Here is a 20,463-nt window from a genome sequence, read left to right as displayed (position 1 = left end):
TAAAACAAAATAAAGTAAGACTGTATTCATTGATCATGAGAAAAATTAGACAAAGTTAGCCCAAAACACTAAGTTGCATCTGTTGGCCGGATGTTAAAAAAGATACTAAAACACCCTAAAAATAGGCCGAGCTAACTAACTGCTGAGCATAAATAATAATTTCATCATGCCTGGATTGGCTGATTATCATATCATAGCATTAATTCTGAATGTTTTCATTCATCTTTTTTTAGATATCTTAACAAGTAACCCTTGGAGGCATACCTTCGTTGCATATACCCTATTTAAGAACCCTTTTTAGTGAGACAACTGAAGATTATTGTGCTGTGATTGAAAATGATAATGACTTGAACTCTGTACATATTAAAGTTAATGAAAGAGATTAGATTGTGACTTGACAATTAGAGTCTAAATAAAGAAAGTGTGTATTCTGGCAGATGCAGGGAAACACACACTCAGTCACAGTTCATTGACTATTTAGGATAACATTCCTGAGAACATTTTTTTTAAAAGTGAGTCAAACACGAATGACATGAACTTTTCTTAGAGGACTGATTTCAAGAGTGCGTTTCAAAAAATAAGCACTGCCACTCAGGGATTAAAAGTACATTGATGTTCTTCTACTTTGAAATACTTAAACAAGCAAAAAAAAAATAATTGTCATGGTTGTACCTACTTTTAAGACAATTTTTCATCACAGTCTAAGTTGAACCGTGCAAACTCAAAGTCCCAACATATCACCTTGGGGTTTTGTTATAGTTTGGAGTATTTGGATTTCTCCTCTTTTCTGTCTAATTCAGCTTTCTTATACTGTGTATCTTGTGGCATCATTTCCATTATTTTTTTTATTCTAGTCTAGCCTTTTAAAGTTAATACTAAAAAAGAAGCATGTAAAAATCGCGTTAGGCAGAAACGTACAACAAAGAGTCCTGTGGTAGATAATAGATGAAAAATCTAGATCGTAATGAGAAGGATTCTTACCTTTTCCCATGGCCTAATAACTACCTTCAGTCAGATAAAAGCCAGTCACTCCTCCACATTCACCCAACGGTGCTTGAGAAAAAGATGAATGGCATAAGTGTTCGTGCAGATCAAGCTGAGAAACACGGAGAAAAGACAGAAGCACAGAAAATGTATTACAAAATCAAAGTATAGTTTGGAAAACTAGACAATTATGAGAAAGTAGACTCTGAGACTTAAAGACAGCAACATAACACAGCAGGCTGTGTGTGCTTACATTTACCATTTGAATACTTAAATATATTTTTGACAGTGGTCGTGGAAGAGGCACCATTTCTTCTTAGTTTTGGCAGTAATCGCCTCTGCAGGTCGAGGAATATGATTTTTGTGTAAGCCTTCACTAAATAAATACTTCTTGTCAATATTGAGGCAATCACACAATGAGCTCAGTTTACACTTACAGCACAGCCTTATTGGTGGCTTGCTGTTGTTAGACTGCCTCTGCTTTTTCCAACAAAAAAAAAAAAACACAGCTTGTTTCATGTTGACTGTGCATTGCAGGAGAGCAGCAGGCCTCTCTTTTCTCCAGATAAATGAGCTAGCTTATTACTTCCCAAACTGCCTATTAGCACAGCTCAGTTTGTGGGGAACCAGCAGTCGAGGGATGAACACAGTGAAGATGATTTTGTTTAGCAGCCTAGTTCAGGCATGTGTGGTGCTGTTTCTAAAGCGTGTATTTCCATTTTTTGTTTTTTATGCTACCTTGACTCAACCCCCACCTGAAATATAGGTAATTTAAACAGAACAGGACTAATTTAACACAGGCTTGTTCTGGGAGTAGAGATAATGTAGTAAAATTAATCAATTTGCTTGTAAAGTGTTTTCATTTGTATTCCTCAAAATGTATGGTGATTGCTGGACTACACTGACACAATGTCAGACCTGCAATACGTTTAAACAGTCTGTAACTTTGGAATCCAAGATGCAGCTCTGTGTAATGTACAATGTTGGCTTCACTGTATCGAGGTTAGGGAGTGTGTAAGTGTGTGTCCCTGTTGTGGTGTAAGTGCATGTATTGCTGCCAATAGATAGTCTCATTGTGTAAGCATCAGTGTAGCAACATGTCCCTGGAGCCCTCTGTGGAGATTATACACAAGAATCCATTTACTTCAAGCAGGAGCTGCTGCTGATAGCATGTAGAGTGTGTGTTTGGCCCTCTCTGACTAAAGTCCATCATTAGAGTATTGGCAGAGTGAGAAAAACAGAAATTGGCCAACACATCTTTCATCTTGTTTCTAAAACACAGACATTTTACCCAGCGTTTTATCCCTACTACCTGTGTGAAAGTCCACTTTTTCAGTCAAAACAAGTCTCAACAACTTCACCTACTGAGGAGACAAGATACTTACTCAGCCATATAAAGTCCTTATCACGGTATTCTTTAGTCTGTTCTCAATAATCTGATTTAATAGGACAAGAAATGCTGCTTTCTTCTGATGTTTTTGACCTGTAATTTTTCATTAACATTTCTACAGTATGCATACTGTAGGTATCAAGGTCATACTGTATGATGGTAGTCTAACAACTATCCTGTTGATATTTTCTTTCCAGGGTGGACTAAGAAACAGCAAGCACGAGTGTACTCTTTCATCCCAAGAATATGTCCATGAGCTGCGTTCTGGCATCATAGAAGAAAAGCTGCTCAATTGCCTGGAATCCCTTAGAGTGTCTCTCACTAGTAACCCTGTCAGGTTAGTAACTCAAACACTTTTCACACACTGCAAACTGTGCCTTGTACCTGGGGATTTTCTTTTTAGCAATATTAAAAAACACAGCTCAAAACACTTATTCGACTATCTCTTATTATCACCACGATGGAAGGTTTATTAAAAGAGGACGTGGCTTGAATTGTTTTTTGTGATTGAAGTGGAATCATAATTGATCTCACTAAAATAAGTGTTTTGTCTATTCAGATGATGTTATAATAATACAAGTATTTTATTGTATTTACTATTTATATGGGTCTGGTTACAGTTTATCCTATGAGATTTTATCCCAAATTGACAAATGCACAAACACATGGCATATTAGATCCAAATTGTGTTTATATCCGGAATGGGATTCATTTATATATTTCTGGATAGTTATTTAGTCTAGAAATTGCCTTAGATAAACAGTCTGTTGCCAGTTTATCAAATACACCTAGCTAAAAGTAATGCAGTTAAATACAACAGTCCTGTAATAAATGTCATGTTCCTAATTGCAATGTTCAGGTTTTTTTTAACTGTAGGGGTTGATTTAACTGTATAGTCATTTAATATATTTTTTTACAAGGTAACTGGTAACGTTGTATGTGCAATGTCTTGAAGATGAACAAAAATATATTTTTACTCTGGACAATTCATGGGCTTGGACTGGAGCTCTATTCCTTTGTGTACATAATTACATTTCGAAGAGAGAAAATATGACTTTAATATGGCTTTATCCAATAATATCCCTCTAAATATTATCCACATTAATCAGACCTAGGGGGTGTTTGCAGGAAGCCATCTATTTTTATTTGGCTGTATGTAAAGGAACCTCACTGGACCTGTTCTATGTGGATTGATCATCTAGGTTAGACAATAAAAGATATGTCATCAACTTTTAAACAGGCGCATAGACTGGTGTCGCTGACCAAACGAGCACAAGCTTATAGTCACTGGGAGCCATTCCAGACCACTCCGTCCATTAAGCTCTAATAGATAGGAAGTCTAGTTTTCCACATCAGAAAGCCAGCCATTCTGAGACCTTAATAAGCACGTGGCTCTGTGTCATATGTACAACCTTCCTCTAATCTACCAAGCTAAAAATAGCTTGTCCCTGCACCTTTTCTCTTTAGTCTGTTATGAACCTGTATAAGACTGTAGTCATACATAATTTTAGATTTTTGTGGCTCTCAGTTCTTTTCTGTCGAGCCTTGATTGGTTCTTGAGTCATTCATTATGAGGCCTCACTGAATTAGAGTCTTGTCTCTACTTGTTACCCAAATTCTCCACCTTCTCTCCCATCAATGGGATCTAATGCTTTAATTTGGTCCCCCTACTGCATAGAACCGTTAGTGACACCTTTAAATTATTTACCAGCCCACTGTTCATGAGACGTATCTTAAAGTGAATCAATGAAATGTGCATATTGAATGGTCACTGGATAAGTGGAATACTTTTTTATGTTCGCCCTGGATATAGAGGCAGGACCTGCGGGCATGGCCCCAGAGGAGCTTTTATTTAATCTGTGTGCTACTACTAGTATTACCGCTGCATCTCTGCATTAACCCGTTTTAGAAAAGAGACAAAGAGTTGAGTGCTCTCGCTAAAGTCCTGCACATTCCCTACCACAGCAAGTGGTAGGGACGTGTCCAACCAAGGGGATCAACATGACGTGCTGCTTTGATTCATGACAAGCATTCAAAGATGTTCAGCTGAGGCAACATTACCTAGCGACACATACAGGGAGGATTCATAGGTAGATTTGTAATGTGCTAAGCTTAACACAAATGAACATTTCGCATAAAGTACAATGAATAGCTAAGTAATTATCCCTTGAGTGAGAGCTGTGAAGTCAGTCTCCACAGGCTCCAGCAAGCTGTGGGGTGTCAAGTCAGCCATCTACTCAGAAAGGCCAACTGGTGCCGCAGGGATGTAAGTGAGGCCAGGCTTGCCCTGTGGGTGTTTTCAAATGGCTGAACCTTTGACCAGCATGTAAGAGACCAGTGCTTTATGGAGGAGTTGCCTCCCACGGATGGTCATGTCCATCCAGGGAAAAAGCCACCTTTGGGTGTGTGTGCTGAGGAGGACCATGCGAGTGTTAACAGCGGTCCCCTGCTCATTTTTATGCCTCTCATTATTCCTCTCCTGGGGAAAGGGACTGATTGTTTTCATGATGCATGGACAGGTTTACTCCTAATTAATATGAATGCACGTAATTGTCATGGATCACAACACACAGGAAATCCACATTTGGTTTGCTACTCTTCTGACTGCACTATGTTAATGTAACCTTTGTACGATATGTTATCATATACTCAAAATAACCGTGGAGTACATGGCAGAGCAGGGCATTCATGCTTGTTTGATTTACACTGTAGGAAATGATTAACCTGATGATAGAAAAACAGTCGAAAAATGGTCTGCCTTTTAATATATATAGTTTTGTAAATTTATGATAAATTCTACTTGAAGAAATGAGCAAAAAGCCTGTATTCATATAGAGATATACTAATAATTTGTACATAATATGCTACCATTTGTTTTACATTTCTAGTATTACTTTATAGCATTGAACAGTTTTTTCTTCAACATAGAGACAAACTCCCATTCCAACAGAAATGTCTGTGTATAGCCAAGAGCTGATTCTTTTCTAGTTTTTTAACAGTTGCAAAGGTCAGATAAAGTTTGTCTAAGATTGTCTTGCCTATGTTAAAACATTTTGGTGAAATAAATTTTAAGTTGAGGTCCATATTAGTTTTGGAAGAATAAGTCCTAAATGGCCTGAAAGAGGAATGCAAATGTGGTAAAATATATATGTTTAAAATATCATCAGTTCATCATTATTCTTTTTAATTGATCCAACCTTATGACAGAATATAATATGATTTTATTCTTACAGGTTAAAAACATTCTAAAAATGTTTGCTCATTTGGCTTGTCATGCATGATATCTACTGCAATGAAATATCCACGATTGTTCATGTCGATATTAATAATAATCATTATATCTTCTTTTCTTTATAGTGTTATGTCATCTCAGAGTGCTGAACATGAAATACAATAAAACAAAATAAGATAAAGAAAGACAAAGACAAGTGCCAGTAAACAAAGCAATCATTTCATGGCAATGTTAAAACAATAATAAACAATGTCAATTTTACATTAAGCAAAACTAAGAGTTTTTTCAAACCCTTCTAAAACTTGTGAATTCACCAAGAATAGACTCAGGCACACCCCCAAAAATGGGCAGTCAAGCAATCATTTACAAAGTTAAACATTTTCCATTTGACAGATAAGAAAAGACCCATACATTGTTACTGCTGCCAACAGGGAAAAAGTCAAAAAGGTTTATTGTACATTAATGTTTCAAACCAGATTGATCATTTTGATATGACCAGTTAAAGCACTATCTTGTCACAAGTGAGCCAGCTGGTCATATACAAATAGCCCTCATTGGCCTACACGATTAACAATCTAGTACTATCTAACTATTGTTTACAACGTGTCTTGTCATTTGCAGTCCAGTCTCTATAGTTATAGATACAGAACAAAAATTATTTGGATGTATAATAGCTAAATATAGCCCTACTTCTTAATATATAGTTAACACTTTTATTTTCAATGTCGAAGAACCTACTTTTTGGTACACGTTTAAACGCTGGTGATGTTTTTGACATTACGTGATGAATTAAGTCATCATAAAACACTGAACTTAATTTTATACACTGAAATGAAAGTCTCACCATCAAAGTGGTGTTGTTCTTCACAGTTAGTGCTTACCATTGCTTTTTGTTTTTCCTGTGATGTTTGGGCAGCCTGCTAATTTGCTCCCAGAGGCCTGTGTTTGTCTAATAGTTTAATTGGCTAGGCTGTGCACCTGTTTGGCAGCACAGGTGGCCACAGGGCCATTGTGCTGAGGGCCTTATCTCCCAGGCAGCTCCACACAGGTGTGTGGCATGCAGCCTTTGCAGATCCACCCACAGATGGCATTGCCTGGAGCATCCGCTGCTTACTCTGTTTCCACTCTCTTCTCCTCAGCTGCCATGTTTTCTACTTCTCTTTCTGTCAAAATTTCCCCAGCCAATTATTTATCGTCTACTTCATTCTCCCTCTTTTAATTTTGTCATTTGGATACTCACTTCTTAATTTAGAAGTGTCAGATTGCCTAGCCACTTTTCATTAATTTCTTAATCCACTGACATGAAGTGAGATGCCAACTCACAGAAAATTACAACCCTCTTATTTTTTAGCGGTAGAGAAATCCTGCTGTGTTAGTTACAGTCCAGCCTCATTCCTCAGTTTCTTTACTCTCTGTCTCTCACATGTCAAAGCTGTGACAAGACTGAAGCAAAAATATATCAAGGAATTTAATATCTCTATTAGCAAAACATAATTTTGTTTTCTTCAAAGTCACTGAAGCAAAAGTCATCTGTTTTGTATCATGTACATTTAAATGTTGTCTCTGCATGATTGAGGAGACCCTATTTTTACACTTAATTTGATAAGCAGTCGGGTAAAAGCTCACTGCCGCCGATCTGCGTCAACTGCTGCTCCATCAATAGATTTTCCAATATAAAAATATAGGAGAGTGGTTTTAGAGGTTTTGGACAGCAGAGAGCACATCAATGGCCCCAGCTTTAGAGTTCCCTGTGTTTAGCCTTCAGCATTACACTATGACTGTCAAATCCCGACAGTCGCTTCCATATTAAATCTGCTAGTGCTCAGATCCCTAAGACATATTTAAGCAAAATTGAACTGGGCTCCTAACTTTTCATTATGTGAAATCTTCACGGTACAAGTCAGACGTTTTCTCGGGGGCATTTTCTTGTAGGGTCTTTCTGTGGAGGCGGGAGACATTTGCTGACACCAGAGTTTCTCTCTGTGTCTGGATACTCAAGGTGTGGGTTGTTGTGATGATCTTGCTGCTCTGACACACGGGTTGTCTCTGAGTCTGAATCAGTCTCACCAGCTTTTCTCAGCTGAATGCTTGTAGCTGAGCACCGAGGGTTGCATGGAACACTAGTAATGGGCTTTTTACGAGCTTTGAAGTTACTATGCCTGCTAACATAAAGCTGCTCGTCCTATTGACTGTCTGTCCTAATGCCCAGCTTGATAAAGTACTGAACAACACACTGAGAAACACTGACATTTCTGCCCAGTATAGTGGTTGTGCTCCACATATATATATATAATATACAATAACTGAGCTAAGACCTCCAAAGAAATCAAATTTTTTCTTCCCTAATCTCATAATCTAGTATTGTAATAGTCAGTGTAATAGTGTAATCATTTCTTATATGACCAGAAAAAATATTTCTAGACAATCATACTATAATGTCATCATACTTTTTGATTTAAGTTGTGAAAGGCCTTCTGGAAGGTGCAAAGGTATTACTATAATAGATTGCCATTACATTTTATGTGCATGGCACTTACTGATACAGTTAAAAGCAAGACAGTTAAAAGGTGTAAAAAAAGCCACCCCTTGGCACAAATGGGCTTTTTTTTTTTCATTATTAGCACAAACTGGTGCCCTTATATCCCCAAGCCTCCCTCCCTCAGCCGCATCTGTCCACTGTGTGCACAACAGCCAATCAACACCAGAACAAAGCAGCATATCATCTGTCCATCTGTAATTGCGACTGTTCGAACAAACAAGAGCATCTGAACGTCTCACAGGCTGCATATACCCCCTTGACAGCTCAGGCTCGAAACCTTGTCTGGCACAGACACAAAGTGTGAGCAGTAGATATCAATGCAACTTCGCCGAGTTAACACTGCACTGATGAATGATACTTGTGTGACAATTTAGGTACAGTAGACATCAATGTGCCAGCTCTGTCTGACATAGATTCTTCAGAGATGAATAACTGTTTCAACTCTGTCATTTTTGATGTGGAAATAGCTCCCAATCTCAGTGAATCATCCATAATTGATCCTCTGTATTCACTTTGTTATCCTGAATAGTGCTTTGTAATCTCAATCAGACTCCATGTCAATTTGAAATTTTTAAATATAGCATTAAAAACGCAGATGTCCTCAGTGGAGTTCAGGCGGACAGGCTACCTCAGGACACATGACAGTCTGATTCCTTTGACATTTCTGGATCAAGCGCTATTCTTCTCATCCCATCACTTTGTAGAGTAATGGAAAAATAGCAATTTGATTTCCTACTGAGATGATCGAGATTTAACATCTTTCTGGAAGGAATAAGGGAGGAAGGAGGAGAGACACAAGATATCCAAAAACCTAACTTGTCAAGGCCATAAAATAAGTTGTGGCTGTTGCTACAGTGAAGAAGTAAAGTGGGAGTGGAAAGTTTGCAGTGGGGTAATTGTCTTTGCACAATGCTGTGGGACTCTACTCATTAGACTCCCAGTGTTATTATAAACCAGTGTTGCCCTGCAGGCCTCAGACTAGTTGGCAGTGCCGCTTGTCAGGGATAAACAAGACAGGAAAGATTTTAAAATTACATATGCATTTAGCAGAGGTCTATAGGCAAAGGTTTTTCTGGTCTTTTGTTTTTCAAAAGTAATTCACTAACATAAGTGAGTCCACACATTTTTTTGTGTCTTACTTTGAAGGATGACACAATCATTCTCATTTTAATGGCCTTCAAAAGTTTTTTTATTTGACTGTTAAATATGGTGCGAATGTCATGACTGTTTCTTCAACAGACGTGATGAGCAGTCCGAAATGAGCAGGTTCACTGGTTTTTACCCTTGCGGCTGACTCCTGAGCTGGTGCTCACCCTTCTTCCTCACAGGCAGTGAAAGCGATTTTGGAGGCATAAATGTCCTCCGCGTCTGGGTATATTTTAAGAATGATGCCCATTTCATTTTATGACACCATCTGTTACCCTCCAAGATACCCATATCTGTTACGGCCCCAAAGTGATACATACATAATTCAGAAATATCAGTTTCTAATTTTTGGCCATGGTGTGTATATTGGAGGATATAATGCCTTTGGACACAATACTATGTAATGTAGTCTATTTTTGAGTTAACATGTATTTGAACAGTACAGCTTGACAAAGTCACCCGTAAACTTATTGTTATTTCCTCTAAAATATATGCAAACTTCTAGAAATATTTCCATGTTTTCTGGTATGTGGGACATTATCAAGAATCCCATGTGACCAGAGCCCATATTTAACAAACATCTGAGCAAGAAATCTGTCCAATCTGGTCCTAAATAACAGAGTGACGCATGTTTGTTCCTATTTTTGTGCTTAGGATTAAAGAATTATTAACTTCCCTAACCTACGAAAGCCATGTTGTCTGCTCCAGGATTTAGTAGAGCGGCAGAGCTGTCCTAATGTTTTAGTCGTTCCCAGCAGATATCGAATAATAGCACAAACGTGCACACATTCTGGGAGGTGTACTGTGACACTTTACAGAGGCTTTTTATACATCTGCTGTATAAGGTGACGGCAACAAAAGCTTGAACAAAATGGCAACTTTATGGCTTTGAAAGTAGAATCCGGTCTTTCAAAGAAGTGCTTGCAACTGCATTTCCTTCTCCTTTTTGAAAGATGAAACTCATCCTTTCCAGAAGCCTGAGGAATGTGTAGATACATCACATCAAACCTGATGATCCTTACTCTGATCTTCCACAACACATACAGATTAACGGTATACTGAACAATTAAATTAATTAGTCTAATCACAGTGCAATCTGCTAACAGGACTACTGGCTTCCGTCTACCTTCGCCTAGCAGTGAGGATTTCTGTGTAGAAATCCTTGGTGGTGTTCAGGGGATAATTAGAAATTTCAAGAGTGTTTTGCACTCTGCAGGGGGTCATTTCAAAGTGACTGGGGAGCGCGTTGTGCTGTCAGCTGTCTGCACTTACTAGCTGATTCAATTCTGATAGAGACTTACACTTCCTAATCTCGCACTCCTTTTCCTGCACATCCAGGCACACACCACACTGCATTCTGTTTTGCATCTTTGCACATACAGACACACACGCACGCACATACTCATACACACGCCCCTTCAGCCCCACAAGGAGACGTGGAACAGTCATTTATGTCTCAGGCCTGACCATCAGTCTTTGTTAGAGCCACGATTTGGAACCACGCTGAGAATCAAATGCCATTAGAAGTTTAAAGTGCTCCTGTGTGTACTGCACTGCTCCTGTTCCTGTGCTTGTTTGGCTACGCCAGCAATCACTTTCTCAGAGACCTGACGCCAGGAATATTGTCAGAATATTGTTAGAGTGTGTTACTGGCTGAAGTCACAATATCAAATATCAGAACTGCACCTGTTGTTTCTGTTAACCGTTCCTTTGCAGTGGGCTCAATGATGTTATTTTTAATTCTATTTTTCTGAAAGAGCTAGAGAGACCTTTTCCTCAAATAGTTCATCTATGGAGTATGAAGCAAATTAGATGAGTTTTTGGATGCAGCGATAAAGTGTTTTCTGCTGTGATGCATTATATTTAAGAACTGTGCCAGCCAGCAGGAGATAGAGACCTGAGATATTATCAGGATAGATAAGTGGAGTCACATAGCACACTGTCACTTAGACGGAGAGAGTGCCTGTTACCTGGAGTTACACGTGAAGGATATCAGCTGCTTATTGTTCCCTGTCGAGGACAGCACAGGTCAATGATTTTGGCTCTATGTATGTGTAAATGCTGGATGCACAGAGCGTCTGTTAAAGGCATTTTCTCGGGAACCTCAATGTACCTTGGTTCTGCTGTATCCATCGGTGATCTCTTTAATATTAAACACACTTTTGTGTGAGGTGAAGGTTTCGATAAATAAAGGTCAACAAAACTACGGCGGAAATGGTGTGTGGCAGATTCTAAGAATTCTGCGAAGGATTTTTAAAGATCTAATGATACTTTTAAAAATCGAATGATACATGCTGGTTATAAAGTACTTGTCTACCTTTTTTCCTTATGAATTTGCTTCATGTAGTGTTATAGCTAGGATGTGAGCTCACATTCATCAGTCTGTCTATCTATAGAATCGGATTATTACCACTTTTATAACTGCAGTCCTTGAACAAAAAGTGCTCCCTGTGTGGCCACACATTTCATGTATTTCATGCAGTGTTCCTGTAATTTTTTCTTTTTTTTTCTTTAATCATCTTTACACACGCGGCTGTGGCTCAGCGGTAGAGTGGGTCGTCCCTCATCAGAAGGTCGGGGGTTCGTTCCGTAGCTCCTATGAGCCAGCATGTCCAAGTGTCCTTGGGCAAGACACTGAACCCCAACTTGCTCCTGAAGCATGGTTTTAGTGTGTGAATGAGTGTGAAAGAATAGTCTCCAAGTAAAATTTCCTCCTGTATGAATGAGGGTGAATGAGGTTGTCAAAGCGCTTTGAGTAGTTGAAACGACTAGAAAGGCGCTATACAAATACAGACCATTTAACTGAAGTGTTTTGTAGCCTGTTTTCAAGTTTAATTAAATTACTCAAAACTATAACTTCCACAGGAAATAACTGTATTTATTTATTTATTTTTAAGACATGATGAAAAGAAAAGTCCAGTTAATATTTATATCTAACATCTGTCATCTAATACGCCCTGTGCATTATAGTTATTTCAGCAGGCAATTAAATTGATCAGAGTATAATGTAGCTCCATGTTTAGCATGGTAAATCACTAAGCAGACACTGGTGGTGCTTGGTTTCAAGCTATAATGTTGAGAGCTATTTGTTGCACAGAGCTTTGAGTCTCAGCTGGAATACGGTAGCACTGAATAGGTCAGTCCCTCCACAGAGGGACAGTTGTATGGCTTTGCCTGTAATACAATATGAAAGATATTGCTCTTGCACAGAGGCTTTCAATAACAAAGCTCCCCACCTAGCCACCGTAGAATAATAAAACTGGTCTTTAGACTGAAATCAATGCGCATGCAAGCCATCTAAATACGAGACCAGCTATCAGTCAAACAAAAAGGGTGAGAGAGTGTCTGCCTCTCACTGTTTCTGTCACTGTTGAGTCACTTACTGTGTGTGGTGATGCGCAGTAATCTTTTCATCATGTACTAACATTTCCCATGCCAAGTATTTGCAGAACTCTAGACACACTCTAGACTGTTTCCCACACTCTTCGCTATGATTTTCTGTCTTTACTTTTGGCAATATACAGCACTTTATATACTGTAACTACTTGTACTCCCTTAAGCGAGACACTGAACACAGCACAGGGACTAGGAATACCACCCTGTACGCATACTGCACATGTGTGACAGAGGAAGTGAAAATAAACATGTAATGAGACTGCATTATGGTGACTGTTGTGGCTTTTCACTGAAGAACCTTCAAGTACAACTCAAAGTGAGCTATGTCAAGACTGTCTGAATGATGGAGTGAAGAGATGATTGATTCAATGTCATAGTTTTTTTAAAGCAGCAGCAAAGACACATTACTGTTTAGCTTGAAAATACTGTAAATATATAAACTGACAAATATAGCGCACAATTGCCAGTAATCATGCACATATTTTCTTACGATGGCTCAGTGCTTGGCACTGTCACCTCACAGCACGATGGCGGGGGTGGATCTGCTGGCCATCTGGGGTGTTTCTGTGTGGGGTTTGCATGTTCTGGGTTGCCTCTAGATTTTCTTCCTCTCTTTCTACCCGTATGTGTTTGGCCTGTGATGGACCGGTGACCTGTCCAGGGTGTACCCTGCCTCCCATGAAATGCATGGTGGGATAGGCTTCAGTCCCCTGTGACCCTGAACAGGACAAGCAGTATAGAAATTGGATGGATGGATGAATATTTGCTCATGCATAACTTCAGTCGTTATGGCAGCACATGTCAAAAAGTCAGTAACGTCTTTTGGGGAACAAAAGTCATTTGACAGAAAGATGAATGTTCATCTCACTGCAAGACATTTTGACTTCATTGTATCAAGGTAACAGAAAGTTCACAGCACAGTGGGCTTTCAGTGAGGCTGAAATCATTAGTGAACATGTGCATTTTGCTAGTAAATATGTATATGTGTACATCTAAACACTTTTTGGCTAAACTGAGACTTTCAACGCATACATTTGATAGCACTTAGCATAGCTAAAACATAACTGCGTCAGGCCAGTAGAAATAACATAGAATATAAAATAAGAAATTGCTTCCCTAAGACCGACCATGAATTTTTCATTTTGCCTGCAGGATTTACATGATTGCAGAAAGTAACACAATTTGGTGGCACTTAACTAGAGGATTATAGCCATCAATATTAGATGAACAAGTTCTCCCCCAAGTTAATGAAATCCTTGGATGTATGCCTACATTATGAGAAGAGACTAATAAGGAATGGATCCGATCTCTCGTCCCTTTAATGTCGAATTGCTACATTGGCCCAGAGAAACAAGTACCTTATGTTTGACCAAACATGAGCTTTAGCCAGCTCGACAATAAAACTTTTACTGCTCTACTTCCTAACAACAAGGGCTATGTGATTACTACACCCACCTGAAATGTGGGTGTAAGATTATGAATTATATTGATGCTAATCATGTGTTGGATTAAAGAATGTTTTTATGAGGGTGAGGCACAAACAGAGTGGCTGGCCAGCAGCCTGTTACAGTGGCTGGTAACATTATTAATACAAGTAGAAGTTGTACAAGTTGTGTTGTTAGTATTAGTTTAGTTATTTCTGCTTGTTGTTGTAATAATATATTTGTCCACTGAGGCCGTTTCTCTGATGAACAGAAATAAGGGATTTCATAGCCTTAGGCCAAGCACTGTAAAAGTACCATCCCTCATTTTCTTTGTAGTAACTTTGGGGACATTTAGAAGGCAAGCTGCAGAGGACCTAAGGGTATACGTGAGGGGACAGAAAATGACGGACAGTCTGGGATGTAGGGAGGAGTCAAAACATTTAGTGCCTTAAAAACCTTGAGGAGGACTGCATTATGTTGCAACCTGCAGCAAGACATCCATTTTTGATGAAAAATTTTCTGCACACGCAATCCCAGCCCCTTCTTGCCTTTATTTCTATTCAGTTGCAGTCCAATAAGTCCAATAGAGAGAATGTAAACATGGCGTAGATGGCAGAGATTTTCCACAAACATCTGTTGCAAAATTTCCAGTTTACATCAGTGCAACTTCTCTGTTGAAGGTATTTATATTTAAAGCTTTCTGACTTGTTTTGTGAAAAGTTGGTTATGTGTTCCCACAAATCACGTTTAGTTTTGTTCTATATTAGTCTTTAAGTATAAAAAACACCAGCATTATCTCAACCCATTGGCAGTTTCGGCTTGTTCCTACCACTCAAGTGGTTTTTCAGTCTTTCTTTGTATTGGTCACAGTTAGTCAATGGATGGGTTCGTGGACTGGCTGTTGTGTGACATCATCTGTGTGTGTGTACGTATGAAAGCTAATTTCCAAATATACCAGATGGTTGGTATGTCTTGTTTTCTTCCAGTGCCTCATTTCCGCTCTGCTTTGGGTCATCACAAGAGTCCTTTCAAGGGTTTCAATGGAGATAAGGATCTAACTGTAAAACAAGAGGACGTATTTATTAATTTAATAGAGTCAATTATTATTGTTTTATACTGAAAACTGAGAAGAAAGACTGGTGAAAATAGTCTTTGAGTGACTGTTTCCTAACTGCGTGTGTGCATGTAGATAAATAAAATAAATAGACTTTAGTTCATAGAATGATTTGAAATTTAGTTAAAACATAAATAGTACTACATAGTCAACATACTATATATTTATACCTTGTTGGTGTGATAGTCGACTTGCTTGCAAAGGATGACATCATAATTATCTGGATCCTCCACTTGTTCTTAATGCAGAGCATTTTTTCCTTCTTTGCTGGTGTCAAACTCCTTTTTGAGGTCACACAGGATTCCCAAAATCTCATATTGCAGTTATTCCGTTTAATCAACAGAATTTCTCCTCACAAATATTGGTTCCATTTCCAGGTCTCCGAAGACTAACATTACCACCATTACTAAGGAGCATAAACAAAGACTGTGGATTTACTGAATTGTGCTCCCTCAACCATGTCGCCTCCTTTTCCTCTTTGTTGTCCCAGTCTCTCATTTACTCCCACCAAGTCTGTATCACAAATGCATATAACTGCATTGTTATTCTGCAGCGAACTGAGCCAGTTTGTTCTTTGTTCTTTTATAGCCTTAAATATGTGCAAAGCACATGCTGGAAGGAAACACTGAAACTGGAAGGCTCATTGTAAACACAGATTTAGACATTTATAAATTCACAAAATTATGATGTTTTGTTTTTATTAAGAAAACAGATCATCATTATATACCACACTAAATATCAATAACTTATATTTGCTTTCGCTTGTCTGCTAATTAAATTTGAGTAATAGTAGGTGTGCCAATTTCGTCACAAATCAAAGAAATACCTCACCTCAACTTTGCCAGTCGCCTCAGGCTAATGCATCTCATCCCTAATTGAGGGTCTGCTCCGACTCGCTGAGTCAATACAAATGACTTTAATACTCAAACCATTATTATTTCAAATCATTGTCAAAAAGGCGGGATAAATCATTGACTTATGGCCCGTTAATGTCAGAAAATTGCTCCATGCATTTTGCGTTATTGACAGTTAGGGGCCTAAAAACAAGTAATGCTAATGACATAATCTGGCTGTGACCACACTGTCGCTCCCACCCTCCTCCTGCCTCTCTCTTCCTCTAGCCTAGACAAACGGGCTCATCTCTACTGGATCATTTGCCGTCTCCTGATACGCTGCGGTTTATAGCCAATTATCTCTCACGATCCATTATCGATTACGTTGTTATCTTTCTTGCATTGCTTAATCTTTTGGCACAGGAACATAGCAGCTCACGGGGGGCCTGGATACAAATTGCTTAATACTGGGAACACTAGTTAAGATGGATGGTTGTTCATTTGCTTGTAGATGGGTACGGTTTAAATTCAAACTCATTCAGATTGTGTTCTGTATCAGGGAGGGCAGGGTGTTTTTTGATTTGCAGCTCTCCCTGTTAGGAATTAAAAACTACAACAGTCAATTTATCCAAGTGAGTGGTAAACCTCTGATATGAATTTGAATGACTGATTTCCTCTGAGGTAAATACAATATTGGTTGTGTTTGCTTCCGTCTGTGAATCAACATGGTTTACAATACACCAGCAGCGCAATTAACAGTAACGATTTTGACTGAATATTGGGTAACTGTTTTTGTGTGTGTGTCTGTGTTCTTTCTAGTTGGGTTAATAACTTCGGTCATGAGGGTCTTGGCCTACTTCTGGATGCTTTGGAGAAGCTGCTGGACAAGAAACAGTGAGTGATCTCCGATGATTTCCCATCTCTTTTTAATCTTTATAGCATCAGGTTCTGTTCATGTTATCTCAACATCCTTTTCAAATTTTTTTTTCAGGCAAGAGATTATCGATAAACGGAACCAGCATAAGCTTATCCAATGCTTGAAGGCTTTCATGAACAATAAGGTTTGTATGATTCGACAAAGAAAAGACAATCAGCACAAGTGATTCATTAGACAATGAAATAGATGTCTTTGTACCTGCATGATGAAATGATATTACCTCAATGCAGTCCTATATGACCTCAGATGATTCAGAAAGAGCTATTGCCCTGAAATTTTAATTATGCTTAATTACTAGCGGACGGATGAAAGTAATGTCTTGTGTTTTGTACAAACACCAAGAGGTCACTCTTTGTGCAATTATGTTAAACATCTTAGAAATTTCTAATAATAGATCAGGTTGCAAGGATTCCAAACCTGATTTGAATCTGGACTCTGACAAGCCTGGGATAATGGGACAGTAAAGTGAAGCTAATTTTACCATTTCAAGCCCACCGTCTCAGATCTTTTAATTATCCATTTTGGGATGGTCTGGCTCATTTCTCAAAAGTGGCACACATTTCAAGGATAGATGAACTATTGATATTTCTTCTCTTAGAGTTAAATCCCCACACGTGGTCATCTCTGCCCATTATTTCGGTTGTGGGGAGACGAAAAGGTGCAGGAGACTATAAGCATTTCTCCCCATAGTCCTGTCCTGAATTGAATTAATTCATCATCTTCTACATTTTTTTCCCATGGCCTCGTTGTCCCCCCTTAAATTAAAATTAAGGCTAACTATAACTTTCATATGTTAGAGCATCTTTGTATAATTCTTTTTTTGCATGAAGTGAAGCTTCTCCATGAATGTAGATGTTCTCGTTATTTGTACCCAATAGACCTTTTCTCCATCCTACCTTCTCCCTTCCATGTCTCACAGTATGGACTGCAGAGGATCTTGGGAGATGAGCGGAGCCTGTTGCTGTTGGCACGTGCGATTGACCCCAAACAAACCAACATGATGACTGAGATTGTCAAGATTCTCTCTGCTTTCTGTATTATTGGAGAGGAAAACATGTAAGTTGACGTCTAATTACTGGATCATTTGTCACATTCGCTCTCACACATGTTCCTCCTACCTATTATATACCCAAATTGAGATCTTCAGTTTTATTTGCAGGCGTTTTGAAATACTCTCCATTTAGACCTCTACCACTGGCTCCAAAAATTAGATGGAAATAGAAATCCATTTGTGGTGCCCAGAACTATTGGAACTGTTTTAACCTTGAGACATTGTACAGAGGCTTCAGTGATAGATATCTCAAAACCTTATCCAAAAAAAAAAAAAAAACAAGAAAAACATGTGCATGCCTATTTCCCCCCTTATCTAAGTGTAAGTAAGCAAGTGGGGAAATGTGTTGTTTTATAATTCAGTTGAACTGGCCTTTAAGTACTTTTTCCTGACCTTGATTCAAAGTTGTAAGTTTCCTGTATTCAAAGTTGAGTGCGGGACACATTTCCCTATCTTTACTGAATCCCCATCGATATGAAAAAAAGCACAGCACCATTTCAAAATCCAGATTGATGTAAAAAGAAATGCAATCTTGAAAGAGATATGGTCCGCCTCTGCTATGTTTACATGCTCTGTAATGTTTCTGAAAAAAGCAAGAGGGAAGGAAATGGCTGCTTCTTGTAAACACTGGAATATCACTAATGCTTGAACTTTCTCCCAGTGGGTGACATGTTATTTAGACATTTAGAGATTGGGCTGCTTGCATACTTGCTTACTGACTGCAAGCATGTATTGCATTTACAGTTGATCTCAGACAGTATAGAGATCTTTTGGCTCACATGATCAGACGATGCAGTTTAGTCTCTCTAATATGTTGAACTACTCAGTGTAGTTTGCCACGGACACACAACCTGGTTGACAGCTTATAAATTGGATTTAGGGGAGTGTTTTTTATTGTTTCCCACAGGGCCAGACTAGAATAACAATGGCACTTCAAAGTCAGTCTGTATGCAGTGGTGGAAATAAACAAACCCACAAATTCTGTTGGAGAAGCTGAGTTCAGCAGTGTGTCTCACATCTCTGACCATCCAAACAGGCCTTTTACGCTTGTTGTCCAGTGATTGGCTTCCAAAATGATTTTCTTTTAGGTTACAGAATATCAAGAAGAGTACATTTGAAGTTTAGTAGTAATTTAATCCAATTCATTTGTGATTTCAAGAGGAATCTTTTTTGGTTTAGTCACATTCATATTCACTTCAACTAACCTTAACTCATCTCAAGTAAAACTTAGTCCTGTAAATGTATATTCATTGAACAGACATACTATAATGTGAAAATATCCTTAATCTCAGGCAGGGAAGCAGAACCACATATTGTGTATTTTTCTATTAAGAACGTTTTACAATTCTTTTGCTGAATAATGCAATATGATTTGAAATACTTAGTCACTCTGGGACCTTTTACCAACTGAGAATCAACCATTTTGTTTTTTTTTAAGAGCCTAAACTTATGAAAATACGTCTTTAGATGTTCCTGATTGCATTAAGTGTTGTCCTCTTATTTTGAGTCAAATGATTAATGCCAGTACTGGTAGCAGAACCTGCCGCAGCCTCTAAAATTGGCACAGATGTAAATTTGCCAAGCTGTCAATTCGTCTTGTGGAAGTCAGAATTAAAATGGATGGATTGATGCAATGTGTAAGACTCAGACACAGACTTGCTGCTTTCACAGAGGCACAAACATAACCATATTTGATATATATCTAGATAGTTACTCTACATTACTCTCTCTCTCTCTCTCTCTCTCTCTTTCTCAATTCCCAATTCCCAAAGTACTCAAGAATAGGTCGAAGTAAACATGGAAATCTTTGCCATGATCATAGCCCTGCATTAAAATGTATGTATCCTGTGGAAATGACAGCCAAAGGAGCTGAGGCGTCACTTTCTTGCTCAGAAACTTCTCTGCCAACCAATGTTGTGACGCTGGCTCATGTTCAACACCCACTTCAGCTGACAGCATCAAAAGGGAACACGACAAGTTAAGCAGATCTATCTCGCCTGTTTTGAAGCATCGTCTGAACTGGCTTTAAAGCTACTCAGTATGCAGCTCCCCATGCCTGTCTGTGACTTTTTGTAACCCCTATCACAGAGCATGGCTGTTCCATTTATCTCTGTGTCAGCCTTACTCCACACATACAGTCCTATTGGTCGGACACATGATCTCCCTCACTCACAAAGCGACTGTGCTAGTATTTTGTCATCCCGAAAGTGTTATTTTTTTGGGTGGGGGGGGCGTGATATAAGGTAATAAAAATAGCAACAGTAAGCCTATCTGGCATGTGTGAGTACACATGTTAGCACATGCATAAATTGGCTGATCCCCACCGCTGACATTTTAACATTTGGTCTAGTGTGACTATTTATTTATTTACCCATTTATTGGAACAGTGAGGGGAACTTATATATCAGGCTAAGAGC

The 20,463-nt window shown here is 38.7% G+C and overlaps 1 protein-coding gene across 1 annotated transcript in view; it reads left to right on the top strand.

Moving 5' to 3' along the window:
- Positions 1-20,463, top strand: part of diaph2 (diaphanous-related formin 2) — a 352,442-nt gene that overhangs the window by 88,031 nt on the left and 243,948 nt on the right. The window contains exons 6-9 of the mRNA XM_070836524.1: positions 2,572-2,711; positions 16,878-16,952; positions 17,050-17,119; positions 17,915-18,051. Coding sequence (XP_070692625.1) covers positions 2,572-2,711; positions 16,878-16,952; positions 17,050-17,119; positions 17,915-18,051 — 422 coding nt within the window. The remainder of the gene's footprint in view (positions 1-2,571; positions 2,712-16,877; positions 16,953-17,049; positions 17,120-17,914; positions 18,052-20,463) is intronic.

Source organism: Pempheris klunzingeri, chromosome 9, assembly GCF_042242105.1.
Source record: "Pempheris klunzingeri isolate RE-2024b chromosome 9, fPemKlu1.hap1, whole genome shotgun sequence".
Lineage (NCBI taxonomy): Eukaryota > Metazoa > Chordata > Actinopteri > Acropomatiformes > Pempheridae > Pempheris > Pempheris klunzingeri.
The sequence above is the reverse complement of the archived record's forward strand: the minus strand, read 5'-3'. Positions and strand labels throughout refer to the sequence as shown.